The sequence below is a fragment of the Pezoporus flaviventris genome, unplaced genomic scaffold, assembly GCF_033815535.1.
Source record: "Pezoporus flaviventris isolate CSIRO_AGI_PZ_B2104156 unplaced genomic scaffold, CSIRO_AGI_Pfla_v1 ptg000127l, whole genome shotgun sequence".
Lineage (NCBI taxonomy): Eukaryota > Metazoa > Chordata > Aves > Psittaciformes > Psittacidae > Pezoporus > Pezoporus flaviventris.
The window spans coordinates 1,734,449-1,753,912 of NW_026892675.1; the positions used below are offsets into that span (position 1 = coordinate 1,734,449).

At 48.2% G+C, this 19,464-nt stretch overlaps 1 protein-coding gene and 1 long non-coding RNA gene across 2 annotated transcripts in view; both read right to left on the reverse strand.

Moving 5' to 3' along the window:
• The window catches only part of LOC133282519 (uncharacterized), a 368,140-nt gene that overhangs the window by 41,454 nt on the left and 307,222 nt on the right, over positions 1 to 19,464 (reverse strand). The gene's annotated exons all lie outside the window — the stretch shown is intronic.
• LOC133282526 (olfactory receptor 14J1-like) lies at positions 15,240 to 16,353 on the reverse strand. Its single transcript, XM_061478535.1, has one exon. It carries the CDS (start codon positions 16,185 to 16,187, stop codon positions 15,240 to 15,242), a length of 948 nt encoding a protein of 315 aa, XP_061334519.1. The 5' UTR covers positions 16,188 to 16,353.

Below are 19,464 nucleotides of genomic sequence, written 5' to 3' on the forward strand. Positions count from 1 at the left end.
TAGCCCCATAGAGCCCCATTATTGCCTCATAGACCCCATTATTGCCTCATAGCGCCCCATCATAGCCTCATAGAACCCCATTATTATTATTTGATGAGAAAATGAACATGAGCCAGCTGTGTGTGCTTGCAGCCCAGAAAGCCAACCGTACCCTGGGCTGCATCAAAAGGAGCATGACCAGCAGGTCGAAGGAGGTGACCCTACTCCTCTACTCTGCTCTTGTGAGACCTCACCTGGAGTATTGTGTGCAGTTCTGGTGTCCTCAACATAAAAAGGACATGGAACTGTTGGAACAAGTCCAGAGGAGGCCACAAGGATGATCAGGGGACTGGAGCACCCCCTGTATGAAGACAGGCTGAGGAAGTTGGGGCTGTTCAGCCTGGAGAAGAGAAGGCTGCATGGAGACCGCACAGCAGCCTTCCAGTATCTGAAGGGGGCCAATAGGGATGCTGTGGAGGGACTCTTCGTTAGGGACTGTAGTGATAGGACAAGGGGTAACGGGTTAAAACTTAAACAGGAGAAGTTTAGATTTGATATAAGGAGGAAATTCTTTCCTGTTAGGGTGGTGGGACACTGGAATGGGTTGCCCAGGAAGGTTGTGAATGCTCCATCCCTGGCAGTGTTCAAGACCAGGCTGGACAAGGCCTTGGGTGATATGATTTAGCATGAAGTGTCCCTGCCCATTGCAGGGGGGTTGGAACTTGATGATCTTAAGGTCCTTTCCAACTCAAACTATTCTATGATTCTATGATTCTATGACTCCTCTATGACTCCTCTATAAAACCTCTATGACTCCTCTATGCCTTTTTATTGACTGCTCTGACATCTTACTGACTTCTCTACGACTGCTCTACGCCTTCTCTAAGACTCCTCTATGACTCTATGATACTATGACATCTCTATGACTCCTGTATGAGTCCTATATTCCTCCTCTATGACTCCTCTATGACTCCTTCATGGCTCCTCTGACTCCTCTATGACTCTGCTATTACTTATCTATGAACACTCTACAATTCCTCTATGACTCCTCTATTACTCCTCTATGACTCTTCTTTGACTCCTCTATGACTCCTCTATGACTCTTCTATGACTCCTCTTGAAGCGACCTACGACACCCCTATGATGCCTCTATGACTCCACTGTGACTCCACTGACTCCTCTATGACTCCTCTATGACTCCACTATGACTTCACTATGACTCCACTATGACTCCACTATAACTCCACTATGACTCCACTATGACTACCCTGTGACTCCTCTATGAATCTTCTATAACACTATGACTCCTCTGACTTTGCTATAACTCTATGACTACTCTATATCTCTATGACTACTCTATGATTCGTCTATGACAGATATTTGAATGCTCTATGACTCCTCTATGACTTGTCTATGACTCGTCTATAACTCCTCTATAACTCTATGACTATGATTCGTCTATGACAGATATTTGAATGTTCTATGACTCCTCTAGGACTCCTCTAGGACTCGTCTATAACTCCTCTATAACTCTATGACTGATTCCTCTATGAAAGATATTTGAATGCTCTATGACTCCTCTATGACTTGTCTATGACTCTTCTATAACTCCTCTATAACTCTATGACTATGATTCCTCTATGACAGATATTTGAATGCTCTGTGACTCCTCTATGACTTGTCTATGACTCGTCTATAACTCCTCTATAACTATGACTACTCTATGATTCCTCTATGACAGATATTTGAATGCTCTATGACTCCTCTATGACTTGTCTATGACTTGTCTATAACTCCTCTTGGACACCTCTATGACAACTCTATGACGCTTCTATGACACCTGTATGATGCCTCTATGAAGCTTTTATGACTCCTCTGTGACTCCACTGTGACTAGATTGTGACCATTGTATGACTCCTCTGTGACTCCACTGTGACTAGATTGTGACCATTGCATGACTCCTCTATGACTCCTCTGTGACTCCTCTATGACTTCTCTATGACTCCTACATGACTCCTCCATTACAAATCTATGACTCCTCTATGACTCCTCTATGACTCCTCTATGACTACTCTATGACTCTTCTTTGACTCCTCTATGACTGCTCTATGACTCCTCTTGAACGCCTCTATGATGCCTCTATGACACCTTTATGACGCCTCTATGACTCCACTGTGTCTGCATTGTGACTCCACTGAGACTCCTCTATGACTCCTCAGTGACTCTTATATGACTCCCCTATGACTCTTCTATGAATCCTCTATAAATCTATGACTTCTCTCTGACTCCTCTGTGTCTCCTCTATGACCCTTGTATGACTCCTCTATGGCTCCTCTATGACTCTGTATGACACTATGACTCCTTTATGACACCTCTACGACTCTTCTATGACTCCTCTTGGACGTCTCTATGACGCTGCTATAATGCCTCTATGAAGCCTCTACGACTCCACTGTGACTCCTCTGTGTCTCCATTGTGACCCCTGCATGACTCCTCTATGACTCCTCTATGACTCTTCTAAGACTATTCTATGACTCATCTCTGACAATTCCTCATTGACCCCTCTTTGACTCCTCTATGACACTATGACTTCTCTACGACTCCTCCATGACACCTCTATGACTCCTCTATGACTCTTCTATGACTCCTCTATGACTCCTCTGTGACGCCGCTGTGATTTCTCCATGAATCCTCTCTGACACTTGAACAACACCTCTATGATTCCACCATGACTCCTCTATGACTCCTCTATGACTCTTCTAAGACTCCTCTAGGACTCCTCTCTGACTCCTCTCTGACTCCTCTATGACCCCTCGTTGAGCTCTCTGTGACCCCTCTATGACACATCTATGACTAATCTATGACGCCTCAATGTCGCCTCAAAGACGCCTCTACGACATCACTATGACGCCTCTATGACTCCACTATGATTCTTGTATGACTCCCCAATAGTCCTTTATGACTCCTCTGTAACTCTGTGACTCCTCTGTGACTCCTCTGTGACTCCTCTTTGACTCCTCTATGACCCATCTAAGACTCCCCTATGGCTCCATTATGACTCTTCTAAGACTCATCTAGGACTCCTCTAGGACTCCTCTAGGACTTCTCTGTAATACATCCATGATTCTATGACTCCTCTAGGACTCGTGAATGACTCGTCTATGATTCCTTTTGGATGCCTCTGATGCATCTATGAAGCCTCTATGACTCCTCAAGGACTCCTCAAGGACTCCTCTCTGACCCCTCATTGACCTCTCTGACTATTCTATGACACTATGACTCCTCTATGACTTCTCTGTGACTCCTCTATGATTCCACTATGACTCCTCTTTGAGTCTACTATGACTCCTCTATGACTCCTTTATGACGCGTCTATGACTCCTCTTGGATGCCTCTATGATGCCTCTATGACGCCTGGATTACTCCTCTATGACTCCTCTATGACAGTATGATTCCTCTATGATGCTACGACTCCTCTATGACTCTAAGACACCTCTATGACTCCTCTATGACTCTAAGACACCTCTATGACTCCTCTATGACTCTTCTATGACTTCACCTTGACTCCACCGGGACTCCACTGTGAGCCCTGTATGACTCCTCTGACTCCTCTATGACTTCTCTATGACTCCTCTATGACTCTATGAACACTCTATTAATTTATGAGCCCTCTATGACTCTCTGATTCCTCCTTGACTCCATGACTTTTCTATGACAGCTAAATGACACTATGTCATTATGACTCCTCTCCGAATCCTTTATGACTCCACTATGACTCATCTAAGACTCCACCATGACTCCTCCATGACTCCTCTACGAGTCTTCTATGAGTTCTCTGAGTCCTCTATGACTTCACTATGACTATTCTGTGACTCCTCTATGACTTTTCTATGAATCTATGACTCCTCTATGACACTATGACTACTCTATGACTCTGACTCCTCTCTAACTCGACTCTGACTCCTCTATGACACCTCTATGACTCCTCTATTACCGCTCATTGACCCCTCTATGTCTCATCTATTATTCCTCTAAGGCATCTCTATGACGCCTCTATGACGCCCCTATGACTCCACTATGATTCCTTCATGACTCCTCTATGACTCCTCTATAACAATATGACTCCTCAATGACTCATCTACTCCTCTCTGACTCCTCTCTGACTCCTCTCTGATGCCTATATTACGCCTCTTTGATGACTCTATGACTTCACTATGATTCATTCATGTCTCTCCTATGACTCCTCTATGACTCCTCTATAACTCTATGACTCCTGTGACTCCTCTTTGATTCCTCTATGATTACACTATGTTTCCTCTTTGACTCCACTATGACTCTTCTTTGACTCCTCTAGGACTCCTGTAGGACTTCTCTATAACTCTGTGACTCCTCTGTGACTCCTCTGTGACTCCTGTTTGACTCCACTTTGACTCCTCTTTGACTCCTTTAAGACTCCTCTATGACTCCTTCTAAGACTGTTCTGTAACTCTGTGATTCCTCTGTGACACCTCTACGACTCCTCTATGACTGAACTGTGACTCTTGTTTGACTCCACTATGACTACACTTTGACTCCAATATGACTCCACTATGACTCCTCTAGGACTCCTCTTGGACTCCTCTAGGACATCTGTATGACATATCCATGACACTGTGACTCCTCCATGACATCTCTGTGACTACTCTTGGACGCCTCTATGACACACAACTATAATGTGATTGCACTGTGACTCCACTGTGACCCCTGTATGACAACTCTATGAATCCTCTATGACTCTTCTCTGACTCCTCTCTGATCCCTCATTGACTCCTCTTTCACTCCTGTATGACTCCTCTATGACACTATGACTCCTCAAGGACTCCTCCGTGACTCCTCTGTGACACTTCTCTGACTCCTCAATGACTCCTCTATGATTCCACTATGACTCATCTTTGACTCTATGACTCCTCTGTGACTTGTCTATGACTCCCCTAGAACTCCTCTAGCACTCCTCTATGAGTCGTCTATGATTCCGTTAGGACTATTCTAGGATTCCTCTCGGACTCCCCTATGACACCTCTATGACTCCACTAAAACTCCACTATGACTCTTCTATGACTCCTCTAGGACTCCGCTATGACTCTCTATGACACTTCTATGACTCCACTATGACTCCAGTCTGACTCCACTATGACTACTCTATGACTCCTCTGTGGCACCTATATGACTGCCCTTAGACTCTTCTAGGACTCCTCTAGGACTCCTCTATGACTCCGCTAGGACTCCTCTACGACATCTCTATGACTCCACTATGACTCATCTATGATTCGGCTATGACTTTGCTATGACTCCCCTATGACTCCTCTATGACTACTCTATGACTCCTCTATGACTACTCTATGACTCCTCTATGACTCCTCCATGACTCCTATAGGACACTATGACTCCTCTATGAATCCTCTTTGAGTCCTCTGTCTCCTCTATGATACCCCTATGACTCTATGATACTATGACTACTCTCTGACTCCCCTATGACACCTCCATTACTCCTCTATGACTCCTCCATGACTCCTCCATGACTCCCCTATGACTCCTGTAGGACTCCTTATTGACTGCTCTGACACCTTATTGACTCCTCTGCGACTCCTCTATGACTCCTCTATGACTCCTGTTTGAATCCTCTATGACTTCATGGAAGAATGACTACTCTATGACTCCTCTATGACATCGCTATGAATGCTCTGTGACACATCCATGAATCTATGACTCCCCTATGACTCCTCTATGACTCCTCCATGACACATCTATGAATGCTCTATGACACATCTATGAATCCATGACTCCCCTATGACTCCTCTATGACTCTTCTACGAGTTCTCTACGACTCCTCTATGACACTATGACTCCTCTATGAATCCTCCATGACTACTCTATGACTCCTCTATGACTCCTCTATGACCCCCCTATGACTCCTCTTTGACTCTATTACTCCTCTATGACTCCATTACTCCTCTATGACTCCACTATGATTGCTCTATGACCATCCTAAGATGCCCCTATGACTCCTCCATGACCCCTCTAAGACTCCTCTATGAATCCTCCATGACTCGTCTAAGACTCCTCTATGAACACCCAATGACCCCTCCATGACTCCTCTAGGACTCCTCTAAGACTCCACTAGGACTTTTCTAGGATTCCTCTAGCACTCCTCTAGGACACCTCTCTGATGCCTCTCTGGCTCCTCTCTGACTCCTCTAAGACACTATGACTCCTCTAAGACACTATGACTCCTCTATGAATCCTCTTTGAGTCCTCTGTCTCCTCTATGACACCCCTATAACTCTGTGATACTATGTCTACTCTCCAACTCCTCTATGACTCCTCTATGACTCCTCTATGACTCCTCCACGACTCCTCTATGACTCCTGTAGGACTCCTTATTGACTGCTCTGACACCTTATTGACTCTGTGACTCCTCTATGACTTCTCTATGACTCCTCTATGACTCCTCTATCACTCCTGTATGAATCCTCTATGACTTTAGGCAATGACTCCTCTATGACACTTCTATGAATGCTCTACAACACATCTATGAATCTGTGACTCCCTTATGACTTCTCTATGAATCCTCTGACACCTCTATGACTAATCTACTATTCCTCTTCCACTCCTCTACTTCTCTGTGAGTAATCTGCGACTCCTCTACGACTCCTCTATGACTCCTCTCTAACTCCACTATGACTCCTCTAAGACTCCTCTAAGAATCCTCTATGACTCCTCTAAGACACCCCTATGACTTCTCTACAACCAATCTGACTCCTCTATGACCACAGAATGACCATTCTATGACTCTGCTACGACCCCTCAATGACTCCTGCATGAAACCTCTATGACTTTATGACACAATGACTCCTCTGTGACACATCTATGAATCTATGATGCCTCCAACTCCTCCATGACTCCTCTATGACTCCTCCATGACTCCTCTATGACTCCTCCATGACCCCTCAATGACTCCTGCATGAAAGCTATACGACTCCTCTATTACTCCACTATGACTCCTTCATGATTCCTCCAAGGCTTCTCTATGACACATCTATGACTCTATGACTCCTCTATGATTCCTCCAAGGCTCCTCTATGACACATCTATGACTCTATGACTCCTCTGTGATTCTCTGACTCCTTTCTGACTCCTCTCTTACTCCTCTCTGACTCCTCTATGATTCCTCTTTGACTATTCTATGACTCCCGTATGAATCCAATATGACTCCTCTATGATTTCACTATGACTCCACCACGACTCATCTATGAATCCTCCTTAACTCCTCCATAACGCCTCTATGACACATCTGTGACTCTGTGACACCTCTATGACTCTCTGACTCCTCTCTGACTCCTCTCTGAATTCCTCTATGACTCCACTTTGACCATTCTATGACTCCTCTATGACTCCACTATAACTCCACTATAAATCCTCTATGACTCATCTGTGACTATTCAATGAACCCTCTAATAAACCTATATGACTCCTCTAAGATGCCTCTAAGAATCTTCTTTGACTCCTCTAGGACTCCCTTTTGACTCCTCTAGGACTCCTCTATGAGTCCTCTAGGACTCTTCTATGACTCCAGTATGACTCCTCTACGACTCATCTACAACTCCTCCATGACTCCCCTATGACTCCTCTATGAGTCCTCTATGACACGCCTATGACTCCGCTATGACTCCTCTATGACGCTTCCATGACTCCTCCATGACTATTCCATGACTTCTCTATGAGTCCATTATGACTCCAATATAACTCCTCTATGACTCCTCTATGACTCTTCCATGACTCTTACATGACTCCTCTATGACACCTCTATGACACCTCTATGACTCCTCTATGTCTCCACTATGACTTCTCCGACTACTCTATGACTCCTGTGACTCCTCTGATTCCTCTATGACACATGTATGAATTTATGACTTCTCTATGACTCCTCCATGACCCCTCTATGACTCCTCTATGACCACTAAATGAAACTTCTATGACTTCTCTACGACCTGTCTATGACTCCTCTATGCCCTTATGACACAATGGCTCCTCTATAACTCCTCTATGACACCTCCATGATTCCTCCATGACTCTTCTATGACTTCTCTATGACTCTCTATGACTCCCCTGTGAATGCTCTATGACTCCTCTATGACTCCTTTATGACTCCTCTATGACTGATATTTGACTGCTCTATGACTCCTCTATGACACCCCTATGACTCTATGACACTATGACCCCTCTTTGACTCTAGGACAGTATGACTCCTCTATGACTCCTCTATGACTTCTCTATGACCCCTCTATGAGTCCTCTATGACTCCTCTGACTCCTCTGACTCCTCTATGACTCCTCTATGACTCTTCTATGACTCTTTTATGACTCCCCTATGACTCCTGAATGTCTCTATAACTCTATGAAACCTTTATGACTCCTCTATGACACATCTATGATGCTTCTATGATGCATCTATGACCGCTCTATGACCCCTCTGACTCCACTATGAGTATTATGACTCCTCTGAGTCGTCAATGAGCCCCCGACTCTTCTATGACTCCTCTATGACTCCTCTATAACACTATGACTCCTCTATGACTCTTCTACGACTCCTCTATGAGTCCTCTATGACACCTCCATGACTCTATGACTCTATGACTCCTCTCCGAATCCTCTATGAGTCTTGGACAGGATGACTTTTCTATGACACCTCTATGATGCCTCTGTGACGCCTCTATGACCCGTCTATGACCCGTCTATGACTCCTCTATGACTCCTCTATGAAACCTCTATGACTCCTCTATGACTCTATGACTTCTCTATGACTCCCCTATGACTCTCTGATTACTCTGTGACTCCTCTCTGACTTTTCTAGGACACCTCTATGACAACTCTGTGACTCCTCTATGTCACTATGACTCCTCTGTGACTCGTCCATGACTCCTCTATGACTACATTGTTACTGCTGTATGACTGCTCTATGACTTCTCGATGACACCTCTGTGACTTTTGACATTAAGACTCCTCTCAGACTCCTGTATGAATCCTCCATGCCACCTCTATGACTCCTCTATGACTTCTCCATGACCCCTCTATGACTCCTCTATGACTTCTCCATGACCCCTCTGTGACTCCTCTATCACCACTCAATGACCCATCTATGAGTCCTCTATGACCCCTCCATGACTCCTCTACGACTGCTCTATGACCTCTCTATGACTCATCCAGGACTCCTGTATGACTTCTCTAGGACTCCTCTATGACACCTCTATGACTCCTCTATGACTCCTCTATGACACCTCTATGACTCCTCTATGACTCCTCTATGACACCTCTATGATGCCACTATGATGCCTCTATGACCCCCATTATGACTCTACTATGACTCCTAAGATTCCTCTATGAGCCGTCTATTAGCCATCTGACTCCTCTATGCCTCCTCTATAACACTATGACTCTTCTACGACTCCTCTACGATATTACTGACCACCTTTACAGCAGTGAAGATGAAGGAACAACCTGCTTGGATACATCATTCAAGAATTAAGAAAGCACCAGAGCCAGAGAAGACATGGCGGATCGAACCTTCAGGACCCTTACGTGTGAAATTGCGTCGGTCATAATTCGGACTCATATGATAACTGGGGCACGAGCTTGGGACCAGAACTTACACCTGAAGTTAGTGCAGAATATTACTAATGTTTTTCATCGTACTGACTGTTGGGTGTGTGCACAGTTGCCTAAATCAGGAGAAAGCCTGGATCTCCCATTAATTGGAGTTCCAATTAAGGGGGCATGCACCTTAGGTGCTGTAATACTCAATTTTACTATTATCAACAGGTATCCTTCTGGGACCTGGATTAGAACTTTTGCTAAACGGATTAAGAGAGGGTTTAACCCTATTGTTGAATGGCACACTGCATTTCATAGTTTTGTAAGAGGGCTAATTCCATCTTTGGGAGTAAGTGAATTAGAGAAGGCAATTGTAAATATCTCAGCAACCATAGAGGAAATGGAAAGTAAAACCATTGATATAATTCAGGCAGAACAACAAGAGATAACCAGCCTGTCTAAAGTGGTATTACAAAACTGAATAGCTCTAGACATGTTATTGGCAGGACAAGGAGGGGTTTCTTCCATAATCAATGAAAGTTGTTGTTCCTATACAGACTAAAGTGGCAGAATCGAAACAGATCTGGAGGTAATTTGGAAACAAACTAAGATATTTCATGAAATGGCCATGGATGACATCTCCTGGGGTTTTGAAGAAATATGGAAAAATTTAACTTCATGGTTACCTGAACCTCTCCTGGTTGAGGCAACCTGTTGCAGGAATATTGATGTTATTTGTTTTAATATTGATTACTTGTGGTATGATACAACGTTCCCTCTGGTCTTGTAAATGGTCTATGATAAATTATGAAGATTGGCAAAGGAACGAAATTAAGCACCAGGTAGAAACGGGAAATTATTTCAAAAAGTCTTTAGACGGTAATGGTAATATAAAAAATGTTGCAAAAGAATTTGCAAAAGGACAGAAAAAGGGGGAATTTGAGACAAGGGGGGGGGCAAAACATTACAAAATGAAATATATATATACCTTTAGAATCAGTTTTAAGTAATGTTGTTTGATGGCTTTGTAACAGTAGCAATGGAAAATTACTGAGGTGCAGGATACACAGAAAAAAAACAGAGCGCAGCTAGAGAACAGACTGAGAATTCTTTCTCATGTAAGATAAACCATTACAGCTGACGTAGTTTTAGGCCCTTATGACCTTAGTACAAAATGAGTATAAGAAAAACAGTCTAGAAGAACAGGACACAGGGATAAGGGGTATCTGGGAATGGCAGGTGTCCAGGATGGGCTGCAGTTAAACTAATTGATAAGTAGAAGGACAGGAGGATTGTTATGTCTGTGGTGTACCCCTTGGGTACAGCAGCCTTGAGGGAGACCGTGCCAAGAGCTGTGCTGAAGCTGAGGGAAACCACATCCACTCTTTGCCTCCTCACGCACAACTGCAGGCTCTCAGCTTGGCCAGGCAGCAGTTACCCTTCGGACGGCTTTTAGGTGCCCAGAGGTGTCACCCAATAGGACTCTGATGCTGGCACACGCCTCACCAAAGGCAGCTTGTGAAGCCTGGGTTCCCCTGGGTTGCCCTTGGCACCTTTATCAAAGGTAACTGCAACATGTCCTTGTCCTCCCTCCCAAGAGACCTCTGCCAATCCAATGACCTTTCACAAGGGGGATCCCAAAGGAATGCCGATCTTCCCCTGCAACTGCACTGCCACTGTCCTGCCTGTTACACCGCGTCCTTCATTCCTCTCATCTTTCATAGATTTTCCTTTCAAATAACTTCTATCAGATGCCCTTTGTAATCTTCCTGCACCCAGAAACTTCCCCAGTTCCCTGGAAGACAATCTAGAAGACTTGACAAGAACTACATGCTGAGACATGGCTCATCAGGGTTTAATGAGTCCCATGGTGTATTTGGGCTGAGTCCGTGAACCTCAGGTGCTGAGAGGAGACTGAGGAAACCTCTCAAGAAGTCCAACTCAGAAACAAAGCCCCAGGTTCCTTCAGCATTCATGGGCCCCACTGAGGGCTGTTGCTGACAAAGCCTCCCCAGGGACTCGTTAAAGCAAGTAACTGCAGGCTGTGATTACAGGGAGACAAAGGCAAAGTGCAGGTGTCTGATGGTGAGAAAACCCTTGGTTTGTTTGATGATGCAGAAAGGCCAAGCCCTGACCACAGCCCTTGGAGAAGCAGAGCCTGAAATCCTGAGAATGAAAGTTCTCTTCATAGGCCTTGTTGAAAGAGGCAACTGCCATAGCCCAGGGCACAGAGGCCTTTTGTTCTTTTGGGCCTTTCAGCCATGCCAGAACCCTGCCGTCTCTGCTGCAGGCTGTCCTACACTGGCCCATGCCTGCACCTCTTTCCCTTCAGGCTGTTGACCCCCATCTTGCTTTCCCACCTAGCTCTCACCTGGCATTTCTGTACCTTCAGTCCCATCTCTGCACCCATGGCTGCCTGTTCCTTGAAACACAAAGCCATGGGCTGAGCCAGACTGGGTCTGGGTGACCTCTTACACCACAAGTCCACCTTTTGAGAGACATTTCTCTTTCCTAACTTTGAGTCTGAACCTTCCAAGCTGCACTTTGCAGACATTTCCTTCTCTTCCTGCTAGCAAGAAAACCTCCATCATCTCTGAAGCCACATTTCACCTAGTTGTAGGCTGCTACTACAGTGTCAATTCAGCAGGTGGAGTGAATATCCCTCAGCAAGCTGATCTAAAGGGGACTTATAGAAGAATGGGTCAGGTCATCAGTATAGAGAACTAAGCACCATGGGAGAGCAGTGGGAAAAGACAATGGCCTGGATTGAGAACCCTCTCTGCTGCACACACCCCGCTCTCTGCCTGCACTCACAAGTGTCTCACAGAAGCTTTGCACCTCCCCTGCAGCAGCGACACCTCACTGCAGGAGGTTCCTGCATTCCCCAGGCTCAGTGATGGATGCTGAATTCCAGGCAAGTTTGGGTAGGGCAGGAGAGGGAGACAGGAAGGTGGGCTCATGGGCCATGATGAGCAGCGTTCAGGCGCCCCCAGCAGTGGGCATTCCCCATGTGCCACGCTGAGGCATATTCCCATGAGGGAAAGTTCTCAGGTAGCCTCTGGTTTGTCCAGGGCCTGCAGCCACACTCCAGGAACACCTACTCCTCCTCCACCTACAGACACCAACTGCTCCCCATTGCTGGGCTCCGTCCTGCTTGTAAGCATTTGTTAAAGCCCTGAACCATCACCTTGCTTCTTGCTGACTTCCCTCCACCCTCTCTCACCTCCCTACACACTGCTCATTGCCACCAGTAACTAACTGAAGAGTTAAGAAGCTCTCAAGGCTTTCCTCAGGGGCTGACCATGTTTCTCCATTCACCATTGATGGATCCATTGAGTGCCAGGTGTGAGGTTCCTGCAGAGGCAGAGATGCCCCTGGGTAGAGCCCTGCTGCCGGGAGGGGTGTGCAGGGCAGAGCTGAGCACACAGCCCATGGCATGGGCTCTGGGAGCATGGAGAGGGAGCAGAGCTGGGCACAGAGCAGCAGCTCCTGGCAGGGACAGCTCCAGGCAGCAGAGATATGGATGGGCAGGGAGTGGGGGGAAAGTGCAGCCCAGCCCTGGGGAGGGTGCGTTCAGGCAGCTCTCTTGGGGTCTGCCACTGGAGGTGACTGCTGGCTGTGCTCTGCTGCCCACAGCTCTTTGCTTCTCAGCGTGAGAGCTCTGTGGACTGTCCTTTGAAACCGTTCTCCCCTGCTTTCAGCACAGGACAGGTGTTTGTGGGGGTTCTTAAGATCAATTTGTGTGTGAAGGCATCATACACGTGTTGTAAGCAGAGGGCAAATGGGAAAGGACTGATGGACACTGCAGCCCTCCTCGCTCTACACTAAGCTACAAGGAGCTGGGCGCTTCTCCCTGTTTCAATATTGTTCTCATTTTCTGTCATACAAAGAATGTTTTATAGCCTCCTCCCCCCCCTAAAAAAAAAACCAAAACAAAACACCTCAGCAGTGTTATGCCAGTAAATAAATAACACAGTCCAAATGACTCTAAGGCCATGCTGAGCCTCTCTTGTGCAGCCCAGACTCACTCGAGTCATGAGTGCAAGTAGTGAACTTTACAATGAAGTTGGATTTCATCTGTCATCCCTTGTGAACATCAGAGTTGGACAAAGTACTGCTTCAGAGCAAAGCTGACTCCCATCCAACCTGGCCTTGAACACTGCCAGGGATGGGGCAGACACCGCTTCTCTGGGCACCCTGTGCCAGTGTCCCACCACTCTCAAAGGGAACAACTTCATCTGAATGTCCAAGCTGAATCTCACTTTTTTCAGCTTAAAGCCATTCCCCCTTGTCCTGTCACTGCACAGTCTCATAAAAAGCCCCTCTCCAGATTCTTTGTAGGCCCTGCTTAGAGACGGGAAGATTGCTAAGATGTCTCCCTGGAACCTTCTCTTCTCCAGGCTGAAGACCAACATCTCTCAGCCTGTTTCCGTTGGAGATGTGCTCAAGCCCTTAGAGCATCTTTGTGACTCTTCATAAGCCCGTCATTGTAGGATCAGAAGTGAACAGAGGTTGGAAGGGACCCCAGGAGGTCTCAAGTTGAACCCACCAGGAACAGGGTCAGAGCAAGTGGTTCAAGGCTTGATTCAGGCTGAGTTGGAAATTCCCAAGGCCAGAAACTGTACAGCCTCTCTGGGTGACCTGATGCAGCACTTGCCTGAGCCGATGGGAACAAGGTTTCCTTCTGTCCGGGCTGAACCTCTCCTCTGTCACTGTCCCCCACTGCCTTTTGTCCTCCCACCAGGCACCATGGTGAGGAGCCTGGCTCTGTATTCTCCATGTCCTCCTTGCCGCTACAGGCAGCCAGTCCCCATCAGCCTTCCCTTCCTAAGATCTCAGGTCCCCATCAGCCTTCCCTTCTCCAGGATGGACAAGCCCAGCTCCCCCAGCCTCTCTCCACAGGCACCATGATCCAGTCCCTGCCTGTCCTGAGGGCCTGTTGCTAAACCCCCTCCTGCTTGCCAATAGCATTCCTGAACTGGAGATCTGAAACCTGGATGGAGGATTCCAGATCATCCCTTCCCTTGTTCTCCTGCCGTGCTCCTGCTCATACAGCCCGTGATGCTGCTGTCCTCCCTTGCTGCCAGGGCACACGCTGCCTCCTGTCCAGCTCCTGCCCACCCAGACCTTTCCCATGTTCTGTTCTCAGCCAGGCAGCCCCAGCCTGTGCCATTGCAGGGCAGTTCCCTGCAGGGACCCCTGTGTCCCCAGCTCCCCTGCCCAGGACTCCCTGAGAGCTCTGCAGCCCCCCCATGCCATCCCATCTCCCCACTCCAGCACAACAGCCCCAGGCCTTGGGCTCCCAAGAGCTCTTCCTGCTGCAGGCACAGAGCAGCCATCCCAGAGCTGGAGCAGCCAGAAAGCTGCTTTCATTCCCCTTCATTCCTGCCATGTGAGAACATATCACAGAGAAGAAGTTGCTGCAGGATCATTTATTTCCCTTAAATACAGTCAGAGACCAGAGTGACACAAAGTCTGTGGGTCACACAACACGAGTGGCAACTTAATTAGGAGAAGATGAAAACTGACATTTCTATGAAGACAACATCATCACAAATTGAAATAGGAAAACAAATGTAAAGCAGGAAAGACAGACATGGCCTGTCATGACCTACACTGGAAGCCCTTTCAAGGCTAAAGCAAGCAGCGTATATCTGCTGAAACACATCTGGTCACCAGCTTCCTCACAGCATCCTTGAGCTCCTGGTTCCTCAGGCTGTAGATGAGGGGGTTCACTGCTGGAGGCACCACCGAGTACAGCACTGACACCACCAGATCCAGGGATGGGGAGGAGATGGAGGGGGGCTTCAGGCAGGCAAATGTGCCAGTGCTGAGAAGCAGGGAAAGCACGGCCAGGTGAGGGAGGCACGTGGAAAAGGCTTTGTGGCGTCCCTGCTCAGAGGGCATCCTCAGCACGGCCCTGAAGATCTGCATGTAGGACCCCACAATGAAAACAAAACAGCCAACAGCAATCAGGGAGGCAACCACAAGAAGCCCAACTTCCCTGAGGTAGGAGCGTGAGCAGGAGAGCTTGAGGATCTGGGGGATTTCACAGAAGAACTGCTCCACAGCATTGCCTCGGCAGAGGGGCAGTGAAAATGTATTGGCTGTGTGCAGAAGGGCACTGAGAAAGCCACTGCCCCAGGCAGCTGCTGCCATGTGGACGCAAGCTCTGCGGCCCAGGAGGGTCTCATAGTGCAGGGGTTTGTAGATGGCCACGTAGCGGTCGTAGGACATGGCAGTGAGGAGAAAATACTCTGCTGAAATGAATAAAAGAAAGAAAAAGAGCTGTGCAACACAACCTGTGTAGGAGATGGCCCTGGTGTCCCAGAGGGAATTGGCCATGGATTTGGGGACAGTGGTGGAGATGCAGCCCAGGTCCAGCAGGGAGAGGTTGAGGAGGAAGAAGTACATGGGGGTGTGGAGGCGCTGGTCGCAGGCTGTGCTGGTGATGATGAGGCCGTTGCCCAGGAGCGCAGCCAGGGAGATGCCCAGGAAGAGCCAGAAGTGGCAGAGCTGCAGCTCCCGCGTGTGTGCGAATGGCAGGAGGAGGAAGTGGGTGATGGAGCTGCCGTTGGACATCTGCTGCCTCTGGGCATGGGGCACCGTCAGAGGAGAAAAAGGCAGTGACAGGTTAGGACAGGAGGGGTGTCAGATACAGAAGTTCAGTTTACAAATTCATGACTGAGCACATTTTAGCAGGAGAGGAGAGGTTCTGTGCCATCGGCACTGATGTCATTACACTGCTGAGGCTTCTTCCTAGGTACAATCAGAAGAGCATTGCATCAGGCAAAAAGTCTCAGTTCTTTGCAGAACCAAGAGAGCTGCAGTGTCCATCAGTCCTCTCCCACTTGCCCTGTGCTCAAACTTGCACTGCCTGTAAGGTGCCTTCACACACAAATTGATCTTAAGAACTCCCACAAACATGTGTCCTGTGCTGAGAACAGGGGAGAACGGTTTCAAAGGGCAGATCACGGAGCTCTCACGGGGAGAAGCAAAGAGCTGTGTGCAACAGAGCACGGCCAGCAGCCACCTCCAGTGCCAGACCCCAAGAGAGCTGCCTGAACGCACCCTCCCCAGGGCTGGGCTGCACTTTCCCCCCACTCCCTGCCCATCCATATATCTGCTGCCTGGAGCTGTCCCTGCCAGGAGCTGCTGCTCTGTGCCCAGCTCTGCTCCCTCTCAGTGCTCCCAGAGCCCATGCCATGGGCTGTGTGCTCAGCTCTGCCCTGCACACCCCTGCCTGTGCAGGGGCTCAGGAGCAGCTCACACAACCCCTCACAAGACTCTCGGTGCCTCCCCCAAAGCAGAGAAGTAAATTCCCAGCTCCCACTGCCCAAGCTGCCCACCAAGAGGGAAAAACATCAAAGCTCAGAATCCTTCCCTATCAGGTAAATGATGCCTCAGTGTCTTTCAGAGGGACCCTCTGAAGAAGTGCTCAGAGTGACGGCAGATTGGAGCAGCGACACCCACCCAGCACTTCCCTTCCCTGTCAAGAGTTTCTCCTTTCCCCACAGTTCCCCCCCGAGCTCCATGGGGAGCTCGCTGGCAGGCTGAGTGCTGACCCTGGCAGGCAGCAGAGTCCCTGCCCCTGCACACAGCCTTTGGGCTGCAGGGACCCTGCTGCAAGGGCAGCGCTGGGCACCCCTGGCTGCACACCCACATTCACACCCTGCAGCCAGCCCCGGCACAAGGGACCTGCCTTGTCCTGTCCCTGCATGGTGCAGGGGGAAGCCCTGCTCTGCAGCACGTCCTCCACCTTATCTACAGAGAGAAACTGCAGCTGCATTGCCCTGCACCCAGTGCCTTACCACAAACAGGGCTGGGAAGGTTTCTCCTTCAGAAGGTTCCTCCTCCTCCTCCTCAGCATCCTCCACTGCCAAGTGCCTTTAAGCTCCCTGTGTCTCACAGGTCTCCCCTCGGTCCCAGCTTAGCAGCAGAGGCCCAGCCCAAGGTGGCTCTGCCTCTGCCCCACTGGGCTCCTTCCAGGGCTCCCTGGGGCTCCAGGGAAACAACATGGGAAACAGCCTGATGATACAAAGATTTAAGTCTAAAAATCTTTGTTTCTTACAATCAATTAATTAATTTGAAAATGGCCATTTGAGAACATCAAATCCAACCATTAACCTATCTCTGGCAAGTCCACACACTGAGCATGAGAACCTCTCTGATAGGATACCCTGGTTGGATGGCCAGCAACAGCAACTGGGGCTTTAAAGTTGAATTTTACATCCTACCTTAATTTCACTAATTTATATCCTATTCTGTTTGTTGTTAAACATTCTGCTATACATTAGAGCATAGAAATCAGCTGAACAAGTTATGTTGATGCAGAAACCTGTCCATATATATAATTGTAATTAAACGACTCTATGACGTCTCTATGACACCTCTATGAGTAAAGCAACTCCTCTATGGGTAAAGCAACCAAACATCGCCCTCAATTTATAACTGGAATTCAGCACTACTCTGTTTGCTGGCACAGTGACAAGAGGTGAGCACACCACTCTGAGAAAGATGGACTGACTTTAGTTACGGGGTGGAATGTGCTGATGCACTTCCCCCCCATTTCCTGGAGCCCTCTGCTTCCCCAGGAGTTCCTGTTAGGCCCCAGCCTTTGCACAGTGCAAGGAGCTGGCTGCCGGCTGCTCCCTGGCTGCACCAGGAGCTCTGGTTGCCTGGCAAAGGTGGGAGCAGCACACAGAGATCAGGAAAGTTGGATACTCCCTGCTCATCCCAGGAGCTCTTTCAGGTTGATCAGTCATTCCCTAAATCCTAAACAGTTTCACAAGAGGCATGGGGGACTTCTCTGGGAAACACGTTCCAGTGTCTCACCACCCTCACCAGAAAGAATTTCTTCAGAGAACACAGTTTCTGTTTCACTGCAGAGAAAGGAGGCAGGAGAGAAGGGGTGGGGAGCACACACCCCAGCCCCGACTCCGCACAGGGCAGTGAGGGGTGCTGCTCTTCACTACAGCACAGCTGGGCTGAACTGAGTCAGTGCTTGCAAAGAAACCTGTCCTTGTCCCTGATGAAGCTCTACAGGCCACAGGCTTCTCCACAAGTACCAGCCCAGCTGTTTTTCTTGTCACGTCTTGCACAGTGTCACAAGCCGTGGCACAAGGGGAGGCCCTTGTTGCTGTTTCTCCTGGAACACAGGGAAGTAGAAAATGAAATACTTTTTTTAATAATGAAACCCATTCCAGTGACCACGGAAAATATGGAACAAGATGCTAGAGCCCTACAGTTTTTACCAGGAAGAACAACAATTAGCTAAAAATTCCCTCCTGTGCTGTTTCCTTTCCCAGCCCATGGATACTTTCCTCAGTAAGTGGCAAGTGCACATGACAAAGCAAGAGATCTGTGTCAAGCAAGGCCAGGCAAGGCAAGGCAATGCAAGACAAAGGAAGGCAAAGCAATGCAAGGCTAGGGAAGGCAAGTCAAGGCAAGAAATGGCAAGGCAAGACAAGGCAAGGCAACTGAAGGTAAGGCAAGGCAAGTCAAGGCAATGCAACTCAAGGTTAGGCAAGGCAGGGCAAGGACAGGCAAGGCCATGCCAGGACAGGCCAGGCCAGGCAAGGCAAGGCAAGGCAAAGCCAGGCAAGGCCAGGCAAGGTGAGACAAGGCAAGGCATGGCAAGGGAAAGAAAAGCATGGTAAGGGAAGGAAAGGCATGGCAAGGCATGTCAAGGCAAGGGAATACACGGCAAGACAAGTCAAGGCAAGGAAAGGCAGGCATGGCAAAGGAAGGAATGGCATGGCGAGGCGATGCGATGCGAGGCAATGGAAGGCAAGGCAAGGCAAAACATGGCAAGGGAAGGAAAGCCATCGCGAGGTGAGGAGAGGTGAGGCGACGCGAG